Source organism: Meleagris gallopavo, chromosome 13 (genome assembly GCF_905368555.1).
Source record: "Meleagris gallopavo chromosome 13, MGAL_WU_HG_1.1, whole genome shotgun sequence".
Taxonomy (NCBI): Eukaryota; Metazoa; Chordata; class Aves; order Galliformes; family Phasianidae; genus Meleagris; species Meleagris gallopavo.
The window spans coordinates 9,258,936-9,279,439 of NC_139416.1; the positions used below are offsets into that span (position 1 = coordinate 9,258,936).

General features: G+C 35.6%; 1 protein-coding gene across 3 annotated transcripts in view; it reads right to left on the reverse strand.

The window, feature by feature from the left end:
* ANKRD27 (ankyrin repeat domain 27) overlaps nucleotides 1–20,504 on the reverse strand; it is a 41,583-nt gene that overhangs the window by 11,718 nt on the left and 9,361 nt on the right. For all 3 annotated transcript variants that reach the window (XM_085234878.1, XM_010717758.4, XM_010717759.4), the window contains exons 2-21: nucleotides 20,264–20,394; nucleotides 18,719–18,829; nucleotides 17,530–17,686; nucleotides 15,883–16,037; nucleotides 15,514–15,573; nucleotides 15,370–15,423; nucleotides 15,211–15,276; nucleotides 15,056–15,132; nucleotides 14,589–14,710; nucleotides 13,720–13,798; nucleotides 12,793–12,925; nucleotides 8,566–8,658; nucleotides 7,657–7,784; nucleotides 7,149–7,231; nucleotides 6,299–6,414; nucleotides 5,446–5,538; nucleotides 4,882–5,079; nucleotides 4,516–4,575; nucleotides 4,284–4,403; nucleotides 1,019–1,063 (exon numbers count right to left, since the gene is read on the reverse strand). In XM_085234878.1, the coding sequence (XP_085091004.1) occupies nucleotides 1,019–1,063; nucleotides 4,284–4,403; nucleotides 4,516–4,575; nucleotides 4,882–5,079; nucleotides 5,446–5,538; nucleotides 6,299–6,414; nucleotides 7,149–7,231; nucleotides 7,657–7,784; nucleotides 8,566–8,658; nucleotides 12,793–12,925; nucleotides 13,720–13,798; nucleotides 14,589–14,710; nucleotides 15,056–15,132; nucleotides 15,211–15,276; nucleotides 15,370–15,423; nucleotides 15,514–15,573; nucleotides 15,883–16,037; nucleotides 17,530–17,686; nucleotides 18,719–18,829; nucleotides 20,264–20,394 (2,081 nt within the window). The remainder of the gene's footprint in view (nucleotides 1–1,018; nucleotides 1,064–4,283; nucleotides 4,404–4,515; nucleotides 4,576–4,881; nucleotides 5,080–5,445; nucleotides 5,539–6,298; nucleotides 6,415–7,148; nucleotides 7,232–7,656; nucleotides 7,785–8,565; nucleotides 8,659–12,792; nucleotides 12,926–13,719; nucleotides 13,799–14,588; nucleotides 14,711–15,055; nucleotides 15,133–15,210; nucleotides 15,277–15,369; nucleotides 15,424–15,513; nucleotides 15,574–15,882; nucleotides 16,038–17,529; nucleotides 17,687–18,718; nucleotides 18,830–20,263; nucleotides 20,395–20,504) is intronic.

Below are 20,504 nucleotides of genomic sequence, written 5' to 3' on the forward strand. Positions count from 1 at the left end.
TAAGGGCCCACTTTTCATTTACGCTGCTTTACGCTGCAAAACAAACAGTAGACAACATTCAAACCATTAGATAATGCAGAAATGTAGGCATGTAGCCATACCTGGCTAGGCATGCATTTTTAAATAGCAGTATTTCATAAGGGACAAAATTATTTAAAGTGGCCAAAATAGAAAATAAAAGAGGAATCTAAAATATACAAAAATACAAGATGCTATTCACGTAAGGCCCCCAGAAGAATACCAAAGTCAGTATGTGCAAAAATCACACTATGAACCTAGGGAGCAGCAAGAGCAAGAAAAACCATAAAAATAAAACAGAAATAGCAATCTTGTATATCAGGAATATTGGGATAAATAAAGACAATTCCACTAATACTAAGCAAGCAGCAAATTTCCCTTCCAACTCCTTGGATTTTACTTGTTATCTTTTCTACCTCTTCCAGCAAACTGGAATGTAAAGCTCTGTTATGTACGCCATAGCTTGAGTACAGGGGATTAATGGGATAACAGTGGTTTCCTGTGCACACATTCATTCTTCAAGGTAAATCTCAGCTCTTGGAAGTCATGAAAATTTCTTGTTCTTTTCAAAAATTGCTACCAACAGAATTCTGATGAAGATGACCCCCAGTAATAGCTCTATCAGATGTGACAACTTTTTTCCAAAATCATAATAGCGTCCCAATAAATATCATTAATGTAATATAAACCTGTAATTAAAAGAAGTATATTTAATTAAACCAACAGCTCCCATCTAGTTGACACTATGTTATACTAACCAAATTCATTTCTTTACTGAACGGTCATGAAAATGTCAAAATAATAACCCTCAAAGCACTGTAGGTAAAATGATTCGAGGACATCAAGTGAAAATTCTTGGTAGAAAACAAGCTCTACCTGATTGTTGCTGAAGGAAGATACTAAGTGAAGTATTCTTACCTTATTATTTACAAATAACTTCCTCAATCTGAATGAGGTAAATTGGAATTCGGTAATATTCAACAGCCATTTTAGTACTCACCATTTCCAGATCTCCATCAGCAACTGCTCTTAGGAGTTTTTCCACCTACATACGAAGAAAATTCATTTGCTTTGTTAGTATTAAGCTATGCATGGAAAATCCTCTCTCTTACCAACCACTAAGATAATGTAGATGGATTAGTGCTGGCCATTTTATATTTGCTAATGAAGTTTTAAAGAAAAGAACACCTTCCTTTAAATACAAACAAATACAAAAGCTGTGAATTCACATTCATTCGGTGATAAATAGTAGTTACCTAAATAGAACACAAGTTGTCCACGTATAGGGAAAGCCATATAAGCTGTTACACATTATTATTACACTGCTTCAGCAGCAGTTGACCATACATTACTGCTGTGAATTTAAAACTAAAGAAAACCTTACGCAAGTGAAACTCCTGCCCTGATGAACACTACTGCTGTCTGGGCTCTTGTCAACTTTAGCAAATTATTCCAGCACTGTGTCAACATCACCAAAGAGACTGCTGTAAGAACAAAGTTGTTTCAATCAAGTTCAATCTCAAGTTGAATATAACATCGAGTAACAGCTAGAGTTGCATTTCAATCTTTATCTAAATATGATAAAGATTGCTCATTACAGCTGCATCTCAACAATTTATAACAAATGCTCAGCATGCTGTAGAAAAAGGTATAGCTGATAGCAATAAAATACTTTCATCTCTCACTGTTCCAGAAAGCAAGCTATCAGGAAAACTCCTTTTAGAAAGCATATATGACAGTATCACTCAAAGGAGGCACTATTATTCATGTAACAGAAACAAATGGACACTCCTTGAAAGTGTACAGCTTTACGTATGTTACTAATGGCAATATACACATCAGTAACATTGAGCTTATGTTTCATCACTACAGTATGTTAAGTAGTCTTCACTTTTATGGAAGGGTGGGGAAAAAAGGAATTGTTCATCTATTCTTAAGTTGAACATAGCCCACCTGAGTACGAAGTAGCTGTTTTTCACATTACAACTCTACTACATTCTGGGAAACAGAAATATTTATCAGAAAGCTGTTAGCAAGATAGAGAGTTTTTAATTTTTAAAAGGCATGAATGAACATAAAATGTTTCTGATTAACTCTACATTTTGTGCACGAACTATCAGCTGCTTCCTGTAGCATTTCTGGACAGAGTTTTATTATTGTTTAATGCCAGGTTACAAATACAAGTAAAGTTAAGAACCTTTAAATTATGTTACATTTGGATAAACAGAAAGGTAATGTCACCCTAGATACTGCTAATGGTGGATGCGGAGCAGTGAAAGATTGCAAGAGCACCAAGTGACTTTTAAGGATACTCTAGAATTCTCTGCAGCTATGTAAAGTAGGAAGGGAATCTAGATGGAAGACAAGCAGGCTGTGACTGTAATATTTGGTACAGCAAACATGGAAGAATGAAAATAAAAGGAAGTCATATTTCACTGGTCTGATCTCCTTCAAGGTTTTATCAGAACAGGACAAATCTTGTACAGGCATAAGACTAGAGGCTAGATTAAATCTCTCCATCCCTTTTTATTTCCTTTTAGGGAAGCTACTAAATTCTGTTCTTCCACATTACTACAGTTGTAGTATAAGGTGAAGTTCCTTGAAGTCATGCTCTAGGCCCTCAAGGCAGCATTCTCCTTACCCAACTTGCAATGTCTAAAAGCCATCTGTATAAATCTAAACTCTTTCCCTGGTACCTGCAAAATAGAATGCAAACAAACAACACCTGAGTACAGCTCAGCTCAAAGTAAGCATCTAACATGTCTAACTAACTAACTTCTCTCCACTGATTAAGGAGAAAAACAGGTGACTACACTTAAGACGATTGTCTTTCAGACATGTGAAAGCAGATAAGCTGTATCCTCTGCACATGCACATCTAAAATGGACTAAATATATTAAGATCTGTACCATCCCTAAATTTCCCTTAGCACAGTTCCCGAATCATACAGAATACTGTCATCACAGAAGCTCTTAATGATTTTCAGGGATCAGTCTTATCACATGTAAGATACCTAACAGCAATAGCAAGTGATCCACAAGCTCTGATAATTTCTTTACAAAAACAACTTCCTTAGAGTTCTAAAAACTGCCCCAGGCCTTAACAGTGAAGAAATATATAGATCTATTATGCAGCTTATGGATTATTTATTAAGAGTACTCGGGCTAAAATGTCTGCTTCATGCATTCCTCCAACTTTCCAGCTTGCTTTCTCATTCCTCTGTGGAAGGTAAGTTCTCTCCTTTAAATGTAAAAATAAAAGAAACAAAGCCACTTGATGAAATCTACTGCAACTTATTCACATACTCAGTTTTTCTGCTGAACAGAAATTGTACTAAGAGTTATCAGTTCCAGCAAATGACATTCCAAATTTACGTGTCTAGCTCTTTTTCTTTTCTAAGTTGTAAATGAGATACATTCAAGACTATATGCCATAACCAGCAGTAATAAAAACCTCCACTGCATTCCTTCAATCCATGATCTAGGCCTTGAAGTCTGGAAAACCGATCTTATCAATTTCCCATTACTTCCAGTGGCATTCCCTTTATGAGGATCTCTCAGGATTAGGCCCTTGTCTCTTTGCTTAGTAAGAATAACAGCAGTGAGCTCATTTGAAACCTGGCAAACAGAACTGACCTAAAGCTGGATTACAGGAAGAGGTCATTAACCCCAAGAATATAAGGTGTAAGCTGCTTGTAATCTCTTCCCCTGGATTGAACTACAGTCTTAGCTCTCATAAATTTGTTCCCTCAAGGAAAAGCAAATCCTCAATCTATCAGGTAAAGTTTTATATACATTAGAGTTCATTTACAGAGCCTGCATGCACAGAAAGGTACACTCCGACATCTAGGCTCCCACAGACTAAATAGATACCAAAGTGTGAATTAATATTGTCCTTTTGGCAAACTTAGATGTAAAGTTTCCTGACAATTTTTAGAAAACAGGAAAGTTTGGAAAGAGGAGAACATTACAGCAGAAGGAATGCAAAGAATTAAAATGCAGAAATGATATGGAGGGAAACAAAGATACTGTGGAGATCAAATTGAAAAAAATGGAGCAGGAACATAAAGAAATACAAACAGAAGTATCAGAAGGAGTGATGATATGACAGTCTTGGGAGGGTATAAATCAAAAGTATGGATTTAAGGTCCCAAATGAAGTAAAAAAAAGAAAAGAGAAAGGATATTTTTGAAGAAGCAGTTTAAAACAGTCCTACACAATATCGCTCTTCTAGGTTCACTCATTTTGTTTTTACCTCAGTCTTACCTCTTTATAACTGTTCTTCACTTCATCTTGCCTTACATCAATTGATGCTGATGACAAACTAGAGACAGATGATCCTCTGCTGAAAGTTTCTGTTGAGTGCTGAGGAGACCTATGTGGTGACTTCAAATTGAGAAGAAGAAAAAAAACAAAAAAACAGAAAAATTTACATCATCAGATTAAGCAGGTTAAAGGTAAGAAAAAAAAATGTTCAGTGATTTCCATTGGTTGTTACCTCAGAAGCACTCTGCCCCCGCTCAAAGGTTAGATAGTTTAATTCCATCAGTGACAAAATCTGCATAAAAATATTAAAGAAAACCAATGTAACTCCACCAACTGAAACATAAATTAGCCGACAACCTAATATTAGTAACAGATCACAACTGAGCAGATTAAAAGTACCAGTTTACAAATTTATGTTCTGTACTACTGAGAGATTGTATTCATACTACTTAGATTTAAAACAACCGTTTTACCTCAAAAGCAAACTACGTTTTAACTTAAATAGTATTAAAGTACAAAATCTTCTTAACAGGTAAGCAGCCACACTTCTGTGGAATTACATCGAAGAGGAATCAAGCTGGAAGATAAATAACAGTACCTTGGAATTTAATGCACACTGTAGCGAAGTCTCCTTCATCCGGTTTTGAGTATTTGGATTTGCCCCATTTTGCAAAAGCACTTCTATGATCCCTTGATAACCCCAACGAGCAGCTATATGGAGAGGAGTATCTCCCTTTTCATTTCCAATATCTAGTCTACAGGAATGCACATCATAGTAGACTAATGCTTTAACGCACTGGAAAGAAAAGGAAAGCCATTAATAAATTATCGTATAGTCTTCATACAACATGTGCAATCCTAAATGGTTTGTTTTCATTCCTACTCATATAATCCATTGCATAAAAGACAGGCTTTTATAGTTGAGTGTTATTTGATTTTAACTCTTTGTTTAATAACTAAATTAGCACAATATTATATTTAATGTGAATGTATAATTAAAATTGTTATGAAGTATTGAATAAAGTCTTAGTGTACAGCATTAAACAGTTACCCTCCAATTTATTTTCTTTTTAAAACATGGAAATCCAGTGCAAACTGGTATCATGATTTAATTCCTTTCCACTTAGATGTCCACTTAGTTTGTTACAAAATAATTACTTACATCCTCATGACCATAAGTGCAGGCTAAATGAAGTGGAGTATTTCCATTATTGTCCTGACCGTCAGTATTTGCCTTATAGTGCAATAAGAGAAGCTTAGAAAAAAAATAAAAGCAGACATCTAAATAACTAAAAAATTAATACAGAAACAATTGTTACTCTGTATATTCCTTTAGGTTTCTAGTATGATGAACACTTCATGAAGAACTCTCTGTCCCTCCTGCTTCAAATACTAACAGTCCCTTTTGGCAATACAGTACTTCTTTCTTACCCTAACCCAAGAAACAAATAAAGCTGCTGGTTACATATTCAGATTTGTCATTGAAAAAATGAATCATCTACTGCAATATATATACACCACACAATAATTTACTCCACATATTAGCAGTCTATAGTGGTGAAGACATAGAATTATTTAAGCCATGGTAACTCAAGGATCTCACATATACAAAATTCAAGCACACAACATAGACAGTCTATCCTAAACACAGTTCGAAGAAATTTAATTAATTCCAATGACTGCAATGGCTCTTTTGTCCTAGCCAAGAGCAAAAAGTTAACAGATTTTCCATTGATACTACATATCAGAGATTTGTATTAATAAAATGGATTAATTCTCAGGCATTCACAGCTGTCAATTTCTTGGTTATTATGAATGGCAGAAAAGGAAAGTAAAACATAAAATATGCAAATAAAAATGCTGAAAGATCCTCAATTCTGACAGCACATATATGTCTAGTAAAGCCTTCTGAGAAGACCTAAATGACAACAGTAGAACAGCTTAGTAAGAGTCAGATATCTATTATTTAGGTTAAGTACTTGCTTTTATTTCTAATTAAGCCTTTTAGTGCTTACTGTAACATTTTGATATCCCTTCTGACAGGCAAGGTGAAGTGGAGTTGAACCATGGTAATCTGTAGCATTGACAATGGCTCCTTTGGCTACTAGTAAATCCACTAATGATGTTTGCCCTTGGAAAATACACAGTCATTAGAAGAGAGAAGTAAAGTTTCCTAAAGAACATTGCTACTTTTCATATTCAAACATGATAACCCCCATTCTGCATGCTATCCTTCTACATACTGTATATTTACTTCCCACTGGGTATTTTCTGTTGTAAGTTACACGTGGTCAAGACTCTGCAAAAGAACCGCCAGCTAAAAGCAAGCTAGGTTTGTATTCTGAGTAAGAAAATAAAGTTATGTCACACAAACCTTTCCCATGTTAGGATTCAAGATAATAATAAAAGAATGAAGGTGGTTAAAAAAGGAACCACAAAGAAAATTAATTCATCTTCTAAAAAATTAAATATCAGTGGCACAGTGAACTTTACAAGACAGAACATGATACAGAATCTACCATGTATAGCCAGCTACAGGAGAAAGAAATTATTAATTTCTCAATTTCTAAGTTCTTTAAAAACATGACTGGTTTCTGATGAAATTGTAACTTTTTTCACAACTCACGGAAGGCAAAAGTAAACCACTGGCAAACAAACAATAACCTGCCCATAAGAAACTTAAAAGAGCTTAAAAGAAAATGCAGCAACTTCAGCATGGGCCAAGATATCAGTTCTCATAGCTAATAAGCTAAAAACACTTCAACGTTAAATTCACTGTATAGTGAAAGTTGGAAAAGATCTTAACAGGAAAAAGTGGAACATAAGAAGGTGAAAGCATTAGCAAAGGAAACCAATGAGACTCACCACAAATAGCAGCTATATGAAGTGGCGTATATCCCCGGTCATCTCGGGAAAATGCAGTGACAATTGAAGGATCATTCAGTTTCCTACAAAACACAGTGGTTTAAAAGCAGCTCAATTATCTATGCAGCAGGGTTAATGAGGAGATGAAAAGAGAAACTGCCAAGGCTGACAAGAAACTGATACTGGAACTCCTTATCCTTTAACTTTTCACACTACTCTATCCAGTCTTTTAGGTTTTTTGAGAGTGTTTTTGTCCACGATGTGTAAATTTTGCTCAAGAGAAGAAACATTCCACATCACACTTACCAAAAGATATACAGCCTCCATCACAAAATTTGCCTGGATCCAAAGCATTCAGTATCCTCCTAATGTTTCTTCTGCTATTTCAAACTACATGAGCATAAGCTCTCTATTATATCCTGAAGTGCTACTAACATCCTAAAGTAAATCTTAGATTAACACTTCTTACATAGCTTTTCCTGCATTTGCAGAGATAAAAAGTGCTTACCCAGAAACTAGCTTCTCACATTTGTCACAGTAACACAGTGGATGACACATTTTTTGTACAGTGTCCTTATCACTGTCACCTTGACTTAGTAATCGCTCCACTTCCTCCTGATTACCTGAAGCAATATGCTACAAAAAGCCAAGAGAAGAAATAGAATGAGGAACTGATATAAAAAGCCATCCTCACAAAAATTTAGGAAAAAAGAAAAACAATTTACCGAAGCACAAAAACAAAGAAACTGGTCATAAATGACACACACTCAACTGTTAGAAAGCAGAAATGAACAGTGTCACAGAACAAAACCCTGTAATGGGCATTCAGCATTAAAAATAATCTGTTCTTGGCTTACCTCGCTTTCTATTAAAAAAAATTAAAACAATTAGACTCGATCACAAAATTGAGCTCCTCTGCGCAAAAACGTTTCTATAAAACTACTACGTCTCTAGCCATAAGCAGCAAACACATATAATTAGAAGCTCTGCTTTGTTTCCTTGTACAGGGAAAATTCTTCTAGAACAACAGTTAGAGATAAGTACATAACATGAAATAGCTATCGGGTGACTACGTTTATGTTATTTCAGCAATCTCTTTAATTTTAAGCACTAGAGGTAGTGAGACACAAGCAATTACTAGCATTACATACTTGCTTTAAATGGACTGATCAATACCAATAACAGTAGCATTTCATCGTCATCTGAGTCCATATTTCTTAGGCACCAGAATCCATAAAATCATATTAACTTGGTAACGTTTTGGCACAGAAACACAAGCATACTTTTAACAGCTACTAAAACACATTTTGCAGTACTAATATAATTAACGCTGTGTTACGTTTCAGAAAATCACACAAAGGACAGTATATAAATACGAAATAAGTATGTATATAGTTCTGCCAATAAAGTTACTCACCTTAAATAAGCAATCTATTGGAGTAGTAGACATCTGGGACAAAAAGTTCATCCTTTGTTTTAAAAGCAACTTGTCATACAGTCTGTCAGATTCCTGAAGACAAAATACGTAAATAAATTACCAAAATACTCATTTACAAGTAAAAATTAAAAGTTACGGTCAGTAAAAATTCAGATTTTCTTGAAATTTCATCAAGGAATCCCCAAAATCAACACCTCTCTTGCAATGCTGCCTAAAAAAAAACCCTCTGTTGTTAAAGCCAGTAGGGTTGTTAGAAACATCTGAGAGGTCTACAGAGATGAAGGTTCAGATCTGTACTTCACAGTAAGTTATCTATAAATAGAACTCCTTTCAATACTTCAAATGTTGACATTTTAGAATGGATACATAATCCAAGACTGCAGTAGAAACCGAGCAGCTGCAACCTGGATGTGGATCTGTTCTCTATCACAATATTAAAACCTCATTCATAAAACACATGGTATCTTTGTAAACTCAGTAGTCAGTCAGTCTGTACAATCTTAACATGTCTACACGGTCATTTGGTTGTATGTTTATAAGATCACCCTTCCTAACACTGTAGCTAATTAAACTGACAGCTTCTAAAGCCTGAACTCTTTGGGAAGGAATGCTGTGTTCAGCTATTTATGCTATTAGTTTTGCTTTTTCTATAATAACAGAAGAAAAACTTTAGCTCAGATTTCACCTTATTAAGAAGAAAAAGTTGTTGGCTGATGTGAAATTATTTTTATTGGTTTTGAATTTAGAGACATGAAGGTGACATTCACGAGTTTTTCAAATCTAGGCACTTCAGATAAAGATACCCACACATCTATCTTCTCAGAATAATAGAAGTACGTGATCATTGATCTCCTTGGATATTTTCTTATGTGTGACCAGGAATAACTTCCATTAAAAAAAAAATTATCAAAATCTTTATTAGTTATGAAAAATTATAAATACTGAAATGGATTCTTGAATACTGAAACCACTGAAGAATTTCATTAGCTGCTTGCATGCTCTGTATTTTATAGAGAATCTCAAAAAGCAGCAAAACTTAGCATAGCTTTAATACTGTCCCTTTCATGGCGCGTTTTATATGAAAAGCATTTCAAATATGGAAAAAAACAAAGAGCCATTTAAGACAGTAATCCTTATGTGATGAGATAAGGCCGTCATTTTATTATATGAGTCAGGAAGAAGTCCATTACAGGTGAAACTACATATCATTTATAAACAAGAACTTGAAAAAAGGAATGGCATAAGAATCAGGAATCGGTTGAAATACCAAAATAAGTCCTTCAAAGACAAAATTGCTTGTAACAACTTAACTTCCACTCCAAGAATTAAAATAAAGCTTTGCTTAGAGTGAGACTTCTCAGGTATGACAGCTGTACCTAAGCTTTATTTAATCTACAACCAAACATTACTGATGTTTTTATCTGATGCAATTCTTTACACAAAGAGATATGTGCACCCAAAGAAGAATCTCTATACAGCAACCTATCCAGAATAATTCCACCAATAACCACCTACAGCTTGTGAAAACTCTCTCCCCCTCTTCACCCCACTTCCTGAACCTTATTAACCTCAGCTTGTGTTAGAGACTTCCCTTCCTGCCCTCCTACATGCACTTCTTCAGTTCCAACTCCAGGGCCATCTGCAGCTCCTTCCATACAAGAATCTAAATGCTACCTATTTTCTTGTGCATGGCTCCAAGCAAGTCCCTGTTTCATATCCACTTTCAACTCTCTAAAGTAGGTCTTACTATGTATTAGCTGTACACACGAACTTAACAAGGGTCCAATACTTATTAGACTGGAATCCCATTAAAGAAGTTTAACCAGCACCAGAAAACAAAATGTAGCCCTCCACACTACTGGTTGCATGCTTCTGTCCTCCTTTTGACCCACACTGAAAGTGTCTCTCCAAGACTTCTATCATCTTTAGTGAAGAACTAGGTAAGTTTTTCTTAAGTGCAATTTTCTTACTGACGTGAAGATGATAGATGATATACCATTATCCCACAGGGTACATTAGCTCCCTGTGGAGTTCTCCTTCTGTAGTTTGTTTCATTAGGGATTGGACAAGAGCATTACTCAGCCATCAGAAACGCCATCTGAAGCCAACTATAAAATTAAACATAGCCACATGAGGAGCTGTAACGAAGGCCCAGGGCACAGCAGTGTTCTTGCTCAGAGCCTGAAACCCTTCAAGCACAATCTGGAAATAGAAGCCACGGGACATCAATCTGACAACTGCTGCTTTTAAGCAGAAAGCAGGTCTCCTTTACCACAGAATAAGGAAATATCTAAACTGCTAGGTTTCTGAAGGGAGAGCAATTCCATCAGAAGTTTCTGCTATGTTCATCCATCTCCTTACTTTCTTTTTTCAGTTCCCATGGTGGGGCTATCTGCTACAACAAAGAGGCAGAAACTAGGTGTATCACCTTTCCTTTCTACCTGCAGTAGGGACTTTCCTTTTAAACTGTGCTAGAGACTCATTTCCTTGTCTTCAAGACTCTGTTCTCCCCCATTATCTAGTCATGCTGACTGCTGTGATAGGAGGTGTGGAGAGTTCCTGTTGCTCATATACACAAGTGGAAAGTCAGAAAGCAGGGAACTTGCAGTCCAGGTCTGGAGCTGATCCAGCTGAGATATGGAGGAAAGCTTGCTCTTCTGAACACTGTATACTGGTGCAGACACTTACGTAAGTAGCATAGGATTGCCCTCATACAGACTGAGATGTACTTCATCTTTCAGGACAACCGTCTCCCAGATAAGTACAGTATCTTACTGCAGCGACACTTACCAGGAAGTTATAATCACTAAGGGCAATTCCAGTTCATAAAAAAAGAAAAGCTAGCCTTAGCTGTGTGAGAAGAGATAGAAGCAGGCACTTAATCAGAAACAGTTTTTATTTTCTTCAACTTGCTGATATTTTTGTGGAAGACAGTTCTACTTTGGCTCCAGTTCTCCTTCTAGTGCATTAGCAGTGCTATTTGTGTATTAATTATTAATGTTAGCCAAGTAACTGCAGGAAGCAAAATTGACTGGCAAGTTTGTTTTCCTTTTAAACTAACATTTTTATTTTTTTTCCTTAACAATTTGAAACAACACTGCAAACAAGTAGTACCATAATTTCTTCACACATATAAGAGTGCTTTTTGTTTTTTTGTGTACAAAACCAACAACATGCATGACAAATTCATGGAGAGAATAACAAAAAACAAAGCCACAAATAGCAAAAAGACTAGAATGATAGTTAAGTGTTTAAGATTGTGCCCCAGGTTGTCCCATCCCAAGCCCTGCACACTGAGCCACTAGTCTGGCTCCTGCAATTACATTCCAGTGCTCTGCAGTTGGACAGACTGAGACACGTCAAATTCGTTCTTGTTCTGAGTTAGCTACTTTTGATTTCTACAACAGAGCATGAAAAAACAATTTTGCAACAGTAGACTTATAATTTTCTTTTAAGCAGAAGACGCAAGATTGAATATCTTTAATAAGCTAGAAAGTTTTCAGAGACAAAAGTTTCTAAAGTCACATCAATATCATTCTGGATCCCCAAAGAGATTAGACCTGATTGACAGAAGGTCTAGCTGCAACAGATCCACAAACTTCTAATCCCTGTTAGAAATCCTGAGAAACAAATTTGACCTTCAAGCACTATCTAATATGATACAGTCCTGAACTCCCACTAAATTATCAACTTTGTGTAATGGAGTTATGTGCACCTCAAACACTTTTATTTTTAAAGAACTTCAACTGCAGTGTAATGTAAAATTATCCAGTAAATCTTCATTCTGCTAGCTAAGTTTTTTAAAATTTCAGGAAAAATGTGTTTAAGTTCAAGCTATGCCTACTATGATGTACTGCATTGCTTTCACAACCACAACAGAATGAAGACAGAAAGTATAAAAACTTTCTTAAAATTCAGCTCTTGGGGAAAAAAAAAAAAAAGGGATGTCACTGTTTCTAGTCATAATGAAGAGACGCATCTACTTCAGATTTACCTACTTCTTAAAGTGTACAGTGAGCAAGTGTTGCTACAGGACTGGCACTTCATTCTAACATTTTAGCTTCTGCTTCAGGTACAGCTGCCTCCTAACCTTCAAAGGGTGAAAAATGAACTGTTTGCTTCTTCTGATTGGATTTACCACCACAGTGGTACATAGTTGTGCAACTTATCAAAAATCACATTTGACAGACTTTAAGAGTAGCTTACTGTTGATCTGTCAGAGAGGTTGCCTTGTCGTATGTATTCTATTGCAGCCTCAATTGAGGTTAGACAGTATCCCAATTCATCCTTCACCGAACTGCAAAGCCTGAAGTTCTTGATGTAACTCAAGTTGGCCATCCTGAAATAAAGTTAAAACCATGAATCATTAAAGTTGACACTACCATGTCATACCTTAATATCACAGCTCATTTCAGACAATCCAAGCAGATATTAAATGTGAGTTAAGAAAAAACTTCTAGAAAGATTGTTAGGCTGGCATTATCATAGCTGTTCTGAGCTTTGTGGAAGGATCATAACACTTCAGTTCTCCATTATGTGATACAAAGTTAAAAACTAGATATAACAAATATAAGGGACAAGGTAAGGACAACAGTAAGAAATAAAGTCTCACAAGTTTCAAGCATCGTAAGTACCAGGGTAAATCAATAAAATCTGAGATTTTTTTTTTTTTTTACACTAACACAACTGTTCAGACAAAGCTGAAAGGTTTATACATACCTTTCCCAACAGATGAAATAACCATAAGAGCATATGCTAGTAAGCAATTAAGCATTCAAATCACATTTCTCCATGTAACATATCTCAAGCATCTAGAGACTGCATAAAATTTTGCAGTTCCAATGCAAATGTGGATGAACCAGTACAAAGTCCACACCGGACATGCAGATCCAGTAAATGGAAGATTCCCCCATTACAATAGTTTTCCAGAGTTGGAATCAAAACAACCAACACTTGAATTCCCAGTAAGTCCTGAATTCTGTCACATCTTTGCTGTTTATCTGACAAGTTTTCTGTATCACATCACCCCTCTTAGACTTTGGGTAGGCTATTACTAGAAATCCAAAAACATCTGACCCCATGCATCATTATATACAACATGATGGAGCTTTGTACAGCCAAGAAGTTACATACCAGTTTGGGATTTCTGTTTTTACAAGTAAATACAGCAAGACAGAGAGAAGATCATCTGCACACATGGTTTCCATGTTAACTAAAAGAAAGAATTTATATCTGATATTAGTAATCTCATGGTTCAAACCAAAACTAATGCCTATAAATGCAGCTCTGCCTCTTAAAACTAAGGTCAGCTCTTCCAGTTGACTAGTAACCAATGCGACCTTCCAAAAGTATGTTCTCAATCTCACTCTAAAAATAGACTGCCAGGAGCCAAAAAAACAAATACAGCTGCAATATTTAATTAGCATTCCCTCCTTCTTCACTGGAGAAGTCAGAACAATGGCTTGAAGGTGAACACTGTCCACTGACATATTATTTCATATCCCAAGGGCTGTCCAGGAGAAAGAAAGTGATGCTGTGATGTAAGCAGTATTCCAGCACACCACTTTGTTTGCCTATTGGTAGCATCTTCCCTTTCGAGGCTACATAAAATAATAATCAGATCAGCAGTCTGTACTTTCCTATCGCAGAATCAGTGGCACTCTGAATGTAGTCTATATAAGGTTCACCTGACCCAGACTCCCAACACTGCATTTCGCAGTGATACATCTCTATATTTCTGATTTCAAGATTATCATGGAGCACAGACAAGCAGACAAGAATAAGCCAACAGCAACCTTCGGTGTTTTAAATGGATGACACTTTTTTTCCTACCTGAGAAAGTCCTAGATTACATAAGCTTGTCACATGCTCTAGCTACAACTGCAGACCCGGATGTAGTTGCTTAACACACAAGCCTAATTCAAACAGGTGTTTATATGCCACAGTGCATAGATATTAAGAAAAAAAATCTCAGAGCTTTATTTTAATTCATATTTACTGACCTCTTTGGCTAGGACACTGCATAATAATTTGTACCACTTTTCGTAGACAAAGTAGCTTCTGTTGAGGGGAAGTACATTTGTTCAGCTGACTCAGTTCTCGCTTCGCACGTGGTATGTTAAAACTACAAAATAATTTGAAAGAAATTGTCAACCTACATCAGAGCTCCTGTGCAGGATGTCCAAAATCCAAGTCTGAACTTATTCCGAGCCGAAATGAAGAATGGTATTAACACATTTCTATCTCTACCCTACACTTGCATTTCTGCGCCTTGTAGATTGAATGGGAGGCATAAAACCCCAGAAGTAAAGAATTTCAATGAAACAACTGCCTTAAAATGATACAGTTTTTCTATCTCAAAGGAATGAAGCATAATAAAAATTTACTATTGTCTGAAGGATAACTTTTGGGCCTGCCAGAAATTTATTTGAGACAGGATCTCAGTGACTGCTCAAAAACTAACACTCACCTGAACTCAGGCTTTACTCCAATGTCTTTTTGCTGGAGGTCTTGAAGGCTTCTTGTGATTTTGTTAAAAGCAGCATCCTAATCATAAGAAAGGCAATAAATGTTTAAAGTGCACTGGATTAATGTAATTGATCTTCAGCAATCAAACAAACTTACCTCACTTGCCTCAATAGTCCCCACATATTTAAAGACTAGATCATAAATAGCATGGTGGACATACATCTGTTGGAAAAAAAAAAAACCAACAGTAGCTTAGACATGAAAGGAACAGCTAAAATTGTTTGCCAGTTGTTTTCCTTCACTTCAGATGCTTACTTCAACTGCTTGTTTGATCAGATTCATCTGTTCTTCTTGCTTCGCAAGCATCTTCTAAAAAAGGAAAAGCCACAAACAGCAAGAGAGTTAAATGATTTATTGCTTAAGTAACACTACATACTATGTATTTAGTGATGTGTTTACCAAGTGTGAATCTCTCAGAAGATGCTGGAGACATTTGGTATAAAGTGCACTGACAGAATCCTAGAAGGCAAAAGAAAAAGTAGATCTGAATTAATGATATGAAGCAACAAAGCATAGAAGAGCAAAGAAAGGAGAGCTTCTCTGACTTAGAAGCATACAGCATCAACAAAAGCAAAGTAGTATCTTTAGCTAAAAGCTGCTTTTACATAACAGTCAAGATGCAGTAATTCACAGTTACAAATTCTTTTCTCCCTTCCTACCTTCCTCCCTGGACTATTCTGACATAGAACATCTTAAAAGGAAAATATACCCAAAGCAGTGAAGTGAATTATGTTTAGTAAATTAAGCATCAAGCAGCAAGATACTGACTATGTAGTGGCGGAGGCTTTTCCGTTCGTGTTCTTTAAATGTTCGGTAGAAAGATCCTATGTATTTATCAAATCTCTCACAGTGCCTTCCCAAGAATTCTCTAACATCTTCAATATTTTTAAGAGAATAAAGATTTGATGAAGCTGTAGATTCATCTAAAAATGAAACCCAAGAGTTAACACATTGAATACACATGTACAGTAAAGCTCTTTCTCGTTCTAGATAACAAGCCAACTTGCGTATAATGAAACATTAATTCAGCTTACTATGCTTTTAAATGAAGGTGTTGCTTTCAATTATGAAAAGATACTGCAATTAAATAGCCACACTTAGAACCAGCTCTCTTGCCTTTTATGTCAACTATCCGTTTGGAATAGCTAAAAATTAATTCTGCATACTCCTTTCCTCTGGGGTAATTTATTGCTCCTCATAACTCAAGCATGAAACAGGCATGAAATTTAAGAAAAGCATATTACAGTACTGAGTGCCCATGCAGGAATATAGTGTGCTCTAAACAAGCTGTAAAAAATAAAACACCCACATCCTGAAATTTAACATAGCCTATTTAATAGCCTATTATTATAGGCACACTTTTTTCTGAATGAGAGGGCAAAGTCACACCAAGTAAATGTTGAACCAAATCCACTTTTCTTCTAAATAATACAAATTGATCCCTTGTTTTGAATTCATATACTTATATATAGCTTTTCCAAGAAAATTTCTCTAGGCAAGCCCTTCATCTGCACTCAAAGGGCAACTAATAATAGGTTTAGGTCTTATTTCAAATTACTTAGAAATTACAAGCCACCTCACTTCTGAAAGGCTGCTGAACAATAGCTGAAAACTGAAGATTTTATGCATATATTCATAGTCATAGTTTGAGTCTTTATGTATTTCAGCTATTTTATTTTCAACTGAATGTCCACACTTCTCACAGTGCTATTTTCACACTTGCCCAGTACCATTTTGTCATTTGTTTACATTCTTACTTATTTAGAAAGATGGGATGCTTTTAATTCAGAAAAAGCATACATTTCAAGTAGCTTCAGTTACTTATTCGGTACAAAAATTCATAAGGATATCCTGTTACATTCACAGCTTGAGTAGCAGCCTTGGAAAGAGCATTTCCAGCCTCATCAAGAGGCTTTTCCAATATTAGGAAGAAAAGAATACATTAAATGAAATGTGACAGATGACCTCCAAATGAGCTGCTATGTAGCTATGCTACACAGCCTCTAAACACTAATGAAGTGACTATGAATCTACCACAATCCAATTTTGTGCATCCACTTTGCATCTGAAGACAGGTGTGATTAAAGAGATTAAATTCTACCTTTAAACAGCCAACACTAAACGGAGCATTGCTAAAAAAAAAAAAAACAACAACAACAAAAAAAATCAAGCTGTATCAAGTACTCCGTAATTCTTTACCATGGAGACTGGGACACAAGCCCTAATAAAAGTAAAGTCTGGCTGGCACCAACTTAATGCTTTTACAGCAACATACTAACATCCACACCACCATATCAGTAAATGCTGAGAGCTTCAGTCAACACAGACTATTCAGAATGAATAAAGCACATTAAATAAAGATACTGATTTGCTTGCTGTGCAAACAAGGCCAACTGTTATCACTGCAATACCTACTTGAGTTTTCTGTTTTTTCCAGTGGATGAGCTATGCACAAAATACTAAAGCTCTCTTCTTTTTCATTGTAAAATGTTTCCTCAAAAAGAACAGGTACTGAGAGATGATAGTTAAAACCAGTTCCTAAGATGACAAGATTTCCTTGTATGAAGATCTCCTGAAAAAAAAAAAAAAAGTGGAAAAATTCCAAAAAACACAATTACCTTAACTTCTACAATGCACAGTTATATCTCCAGGGAAAAAAAGAGAATCTTGCAACATGGAAGAGTCATAGACTCCAGATTTTTCATATTCTAATGCTGCGTCGGCTGAAATAGGGATTCCTGCAGTTTACAACACCTAGCTGAATCTTGCTTGTACTCACTTTCCTTACAAGCACCCTACTAAAAAAGCTTTGGAGAATATCTGAAACCAAGTAACTATTTCCAGATTTTCAAGCACTTTTAGTAAAAGGAAATTGAAAAAAAAATAAAAAATTTATATTTGTTATCTAGAGTTCAGCTTAGTAAGACACCATTCATCTTGGATATGTTTCTCATGCTCAGCTTTTATCTCCTAAATAATTCCAGTGTGAACACCTACAGTAGGAATACCTAGATGACTGCCTGCAAATAGATGCAAAATCTCAGACTGTACTGCAAAAATGGCAAGCAGAAAAGAAAAAAATTCATCTTAAATCTATGCAGCATTAGCATTGGTTATAATGGCTTTGCATTAGTTTCTAAATCAGGCCTCAGATACTACTCAGTATTATCTTAACTGTCTTAAACTGTGGTTAACTTGCATCTGCATACAATACAGGCAGCATGAGATCTAAAGATGCAGTTAACTAAGTGAAAGTGGCCTTTACACCAGGCAACAAGATTCTTAACAGCCAAAAATGGAGAGAACCCATTTACACAGTCAAAAATTCCGCAACTAAAAAACACAGATAAGCTTGACAGTTGCTTCACTGAACTAGTAAACTGAAAATTGGAGTCAGAGCCATCTAAATAGGACAACCATTCGAGTACATACCAAAACAGTTTTCACTAGAAAGCAACATATCCCAGAGAACACTGTCTTAAATAAGTGACACTTATTTTGCCAGCTAGCGCTAACTCTTCGCTAGCTCCTGTAACCATTAGTTCGGTTAGTTACTGACTGAGAGTCATTTACCAGTGTCCCCAAGATACCAAAACGGAAATACCTTTCCATTTAAGGTCTGAAAATTTTCTTCTAGTGGCTTCAGTACATAAGATTCAAACTGGCAGTTGGAAAGACAGTTGCTTGAAAGGCTTCCTTTGCATGGAACTAATACCTAAAATAGAGTTTGATCACAATTTGGAGATAAATACAATAAATCACCACTTAAATTCTGATTGCTTTTGCCTTTCATACTACAATAGATTGGCAGATAAAGACAAACTCTTGACTAGTAAGCAAGACTCATTTTAACATCTGTTTACACAAAGCTAATCTACTTTTCAATTTGTTCTGATGTCAAGAAGCTCAAACTCCTACTGTTAATCCAAAAGGAATCTTGAGTTTCTTCTTTTAATTAAGTTATTCTCCATTTGGACTAAACTTTCTCAGAGCAATTTCAGTCACTTGGAGTAAAGCAATGGATGAGCACTTTCAAGTTACAGTAAATTACTATTCAATGAGAAAAAATTATGAACAAAGTGAGAGATCTCATTCAATACCAGGAACTCTATACACACTGAAAAGAAATACATTTCACTGTCAAGAAATAGCATCTTCAAATTGCTTCTGCTCTTAAAATGACATCCATCCTTTTCCAGAAGCAGCAGTACAATTCAATATGAATACTCTTATCCTGGAAATGTAGTGTTCCATTAACAGCTCCAGAACCACCAGTATAAGAGGTCAGACTTAAGAACAGAAAGAAAATTTTAAATGTTAATGGCACACTTGGGTTCTGGAAATATTTGACAGATTTTTGTCTTCACAAGCAGTGTTCAACTGCTCATTGATTCTCCAATAATCCTCTGAGACTATACAAATATTTACTAAAGTTGAATATACAGGTATTTCTTTAAAGATATGCTTTTAATCCCACATAACATCACAGAGATGACCATACATACTAGAAGCCAGCAAGTTCGTGCAAGTGTGCAGGGCAGTTAATGCAAAGAATTAAGGATAAGACTAAGGTAAGGATGTCAATGATATTAGGCATTAGAATACAGATAGGACTGGCAGAAATGCTAAAATCTGTTCACTAATCATATCACTATCTTAAGTAATAAGTAATAGAAAGAGCCCTGTCCAAATAAAGCTTAATTTTACAATCTGATAGAAATAAGCTGAGTTTAATGGAATCTCCACACACTTAATTTTAGATCAACACTTACAGCAGGATACTCAGATTGGAAGTTTTAAAGAATTACAGTTTTTTATTCCAACTCATTTTAATGTCTTTGATTTGCTATATAAAATTGTCAGAAATAAGTGATTGTCTATCCACCAGGCATTTCAAGAAGTCAATCCTAATTTAAATCACAATTGCAAGAATATACAACTAGTTCGTAACAAAGAAAGTAAGTTCCCTGTGAAGGTTAGAAGTTATCACTTCCATCTGTTACTACTGTGCAGTTACCAAGAGATCCATGTTTGCAGACAAAATGTTTCACGGGCTTGTACTGATCTTCATGACTCTTAGGAAGCCTGGAATTTAAAAAATTTGCTGCTATTTAGTAAGTTATTTTAGAATACACTTATTTATACTTACAATACCATGTTGTTCTGCAACTTTGCTGCAGAGATCGGGACGTCGCTTCTGAATGGCCAAATAAAAGGGATTTTTCAAAAGGTCTTCATCATACATAGCCATATGGACTTCAGATACCCAAAGGAGATTTTCTAGAAAACATATGGAGATTGTTAAAGCATAGTACATGGTATCTGTGAATGTATAATATTGCAAAATACCAGAGGCAAAAAAAAAAAGTAGCTTCAGGTCTCTGATGTGA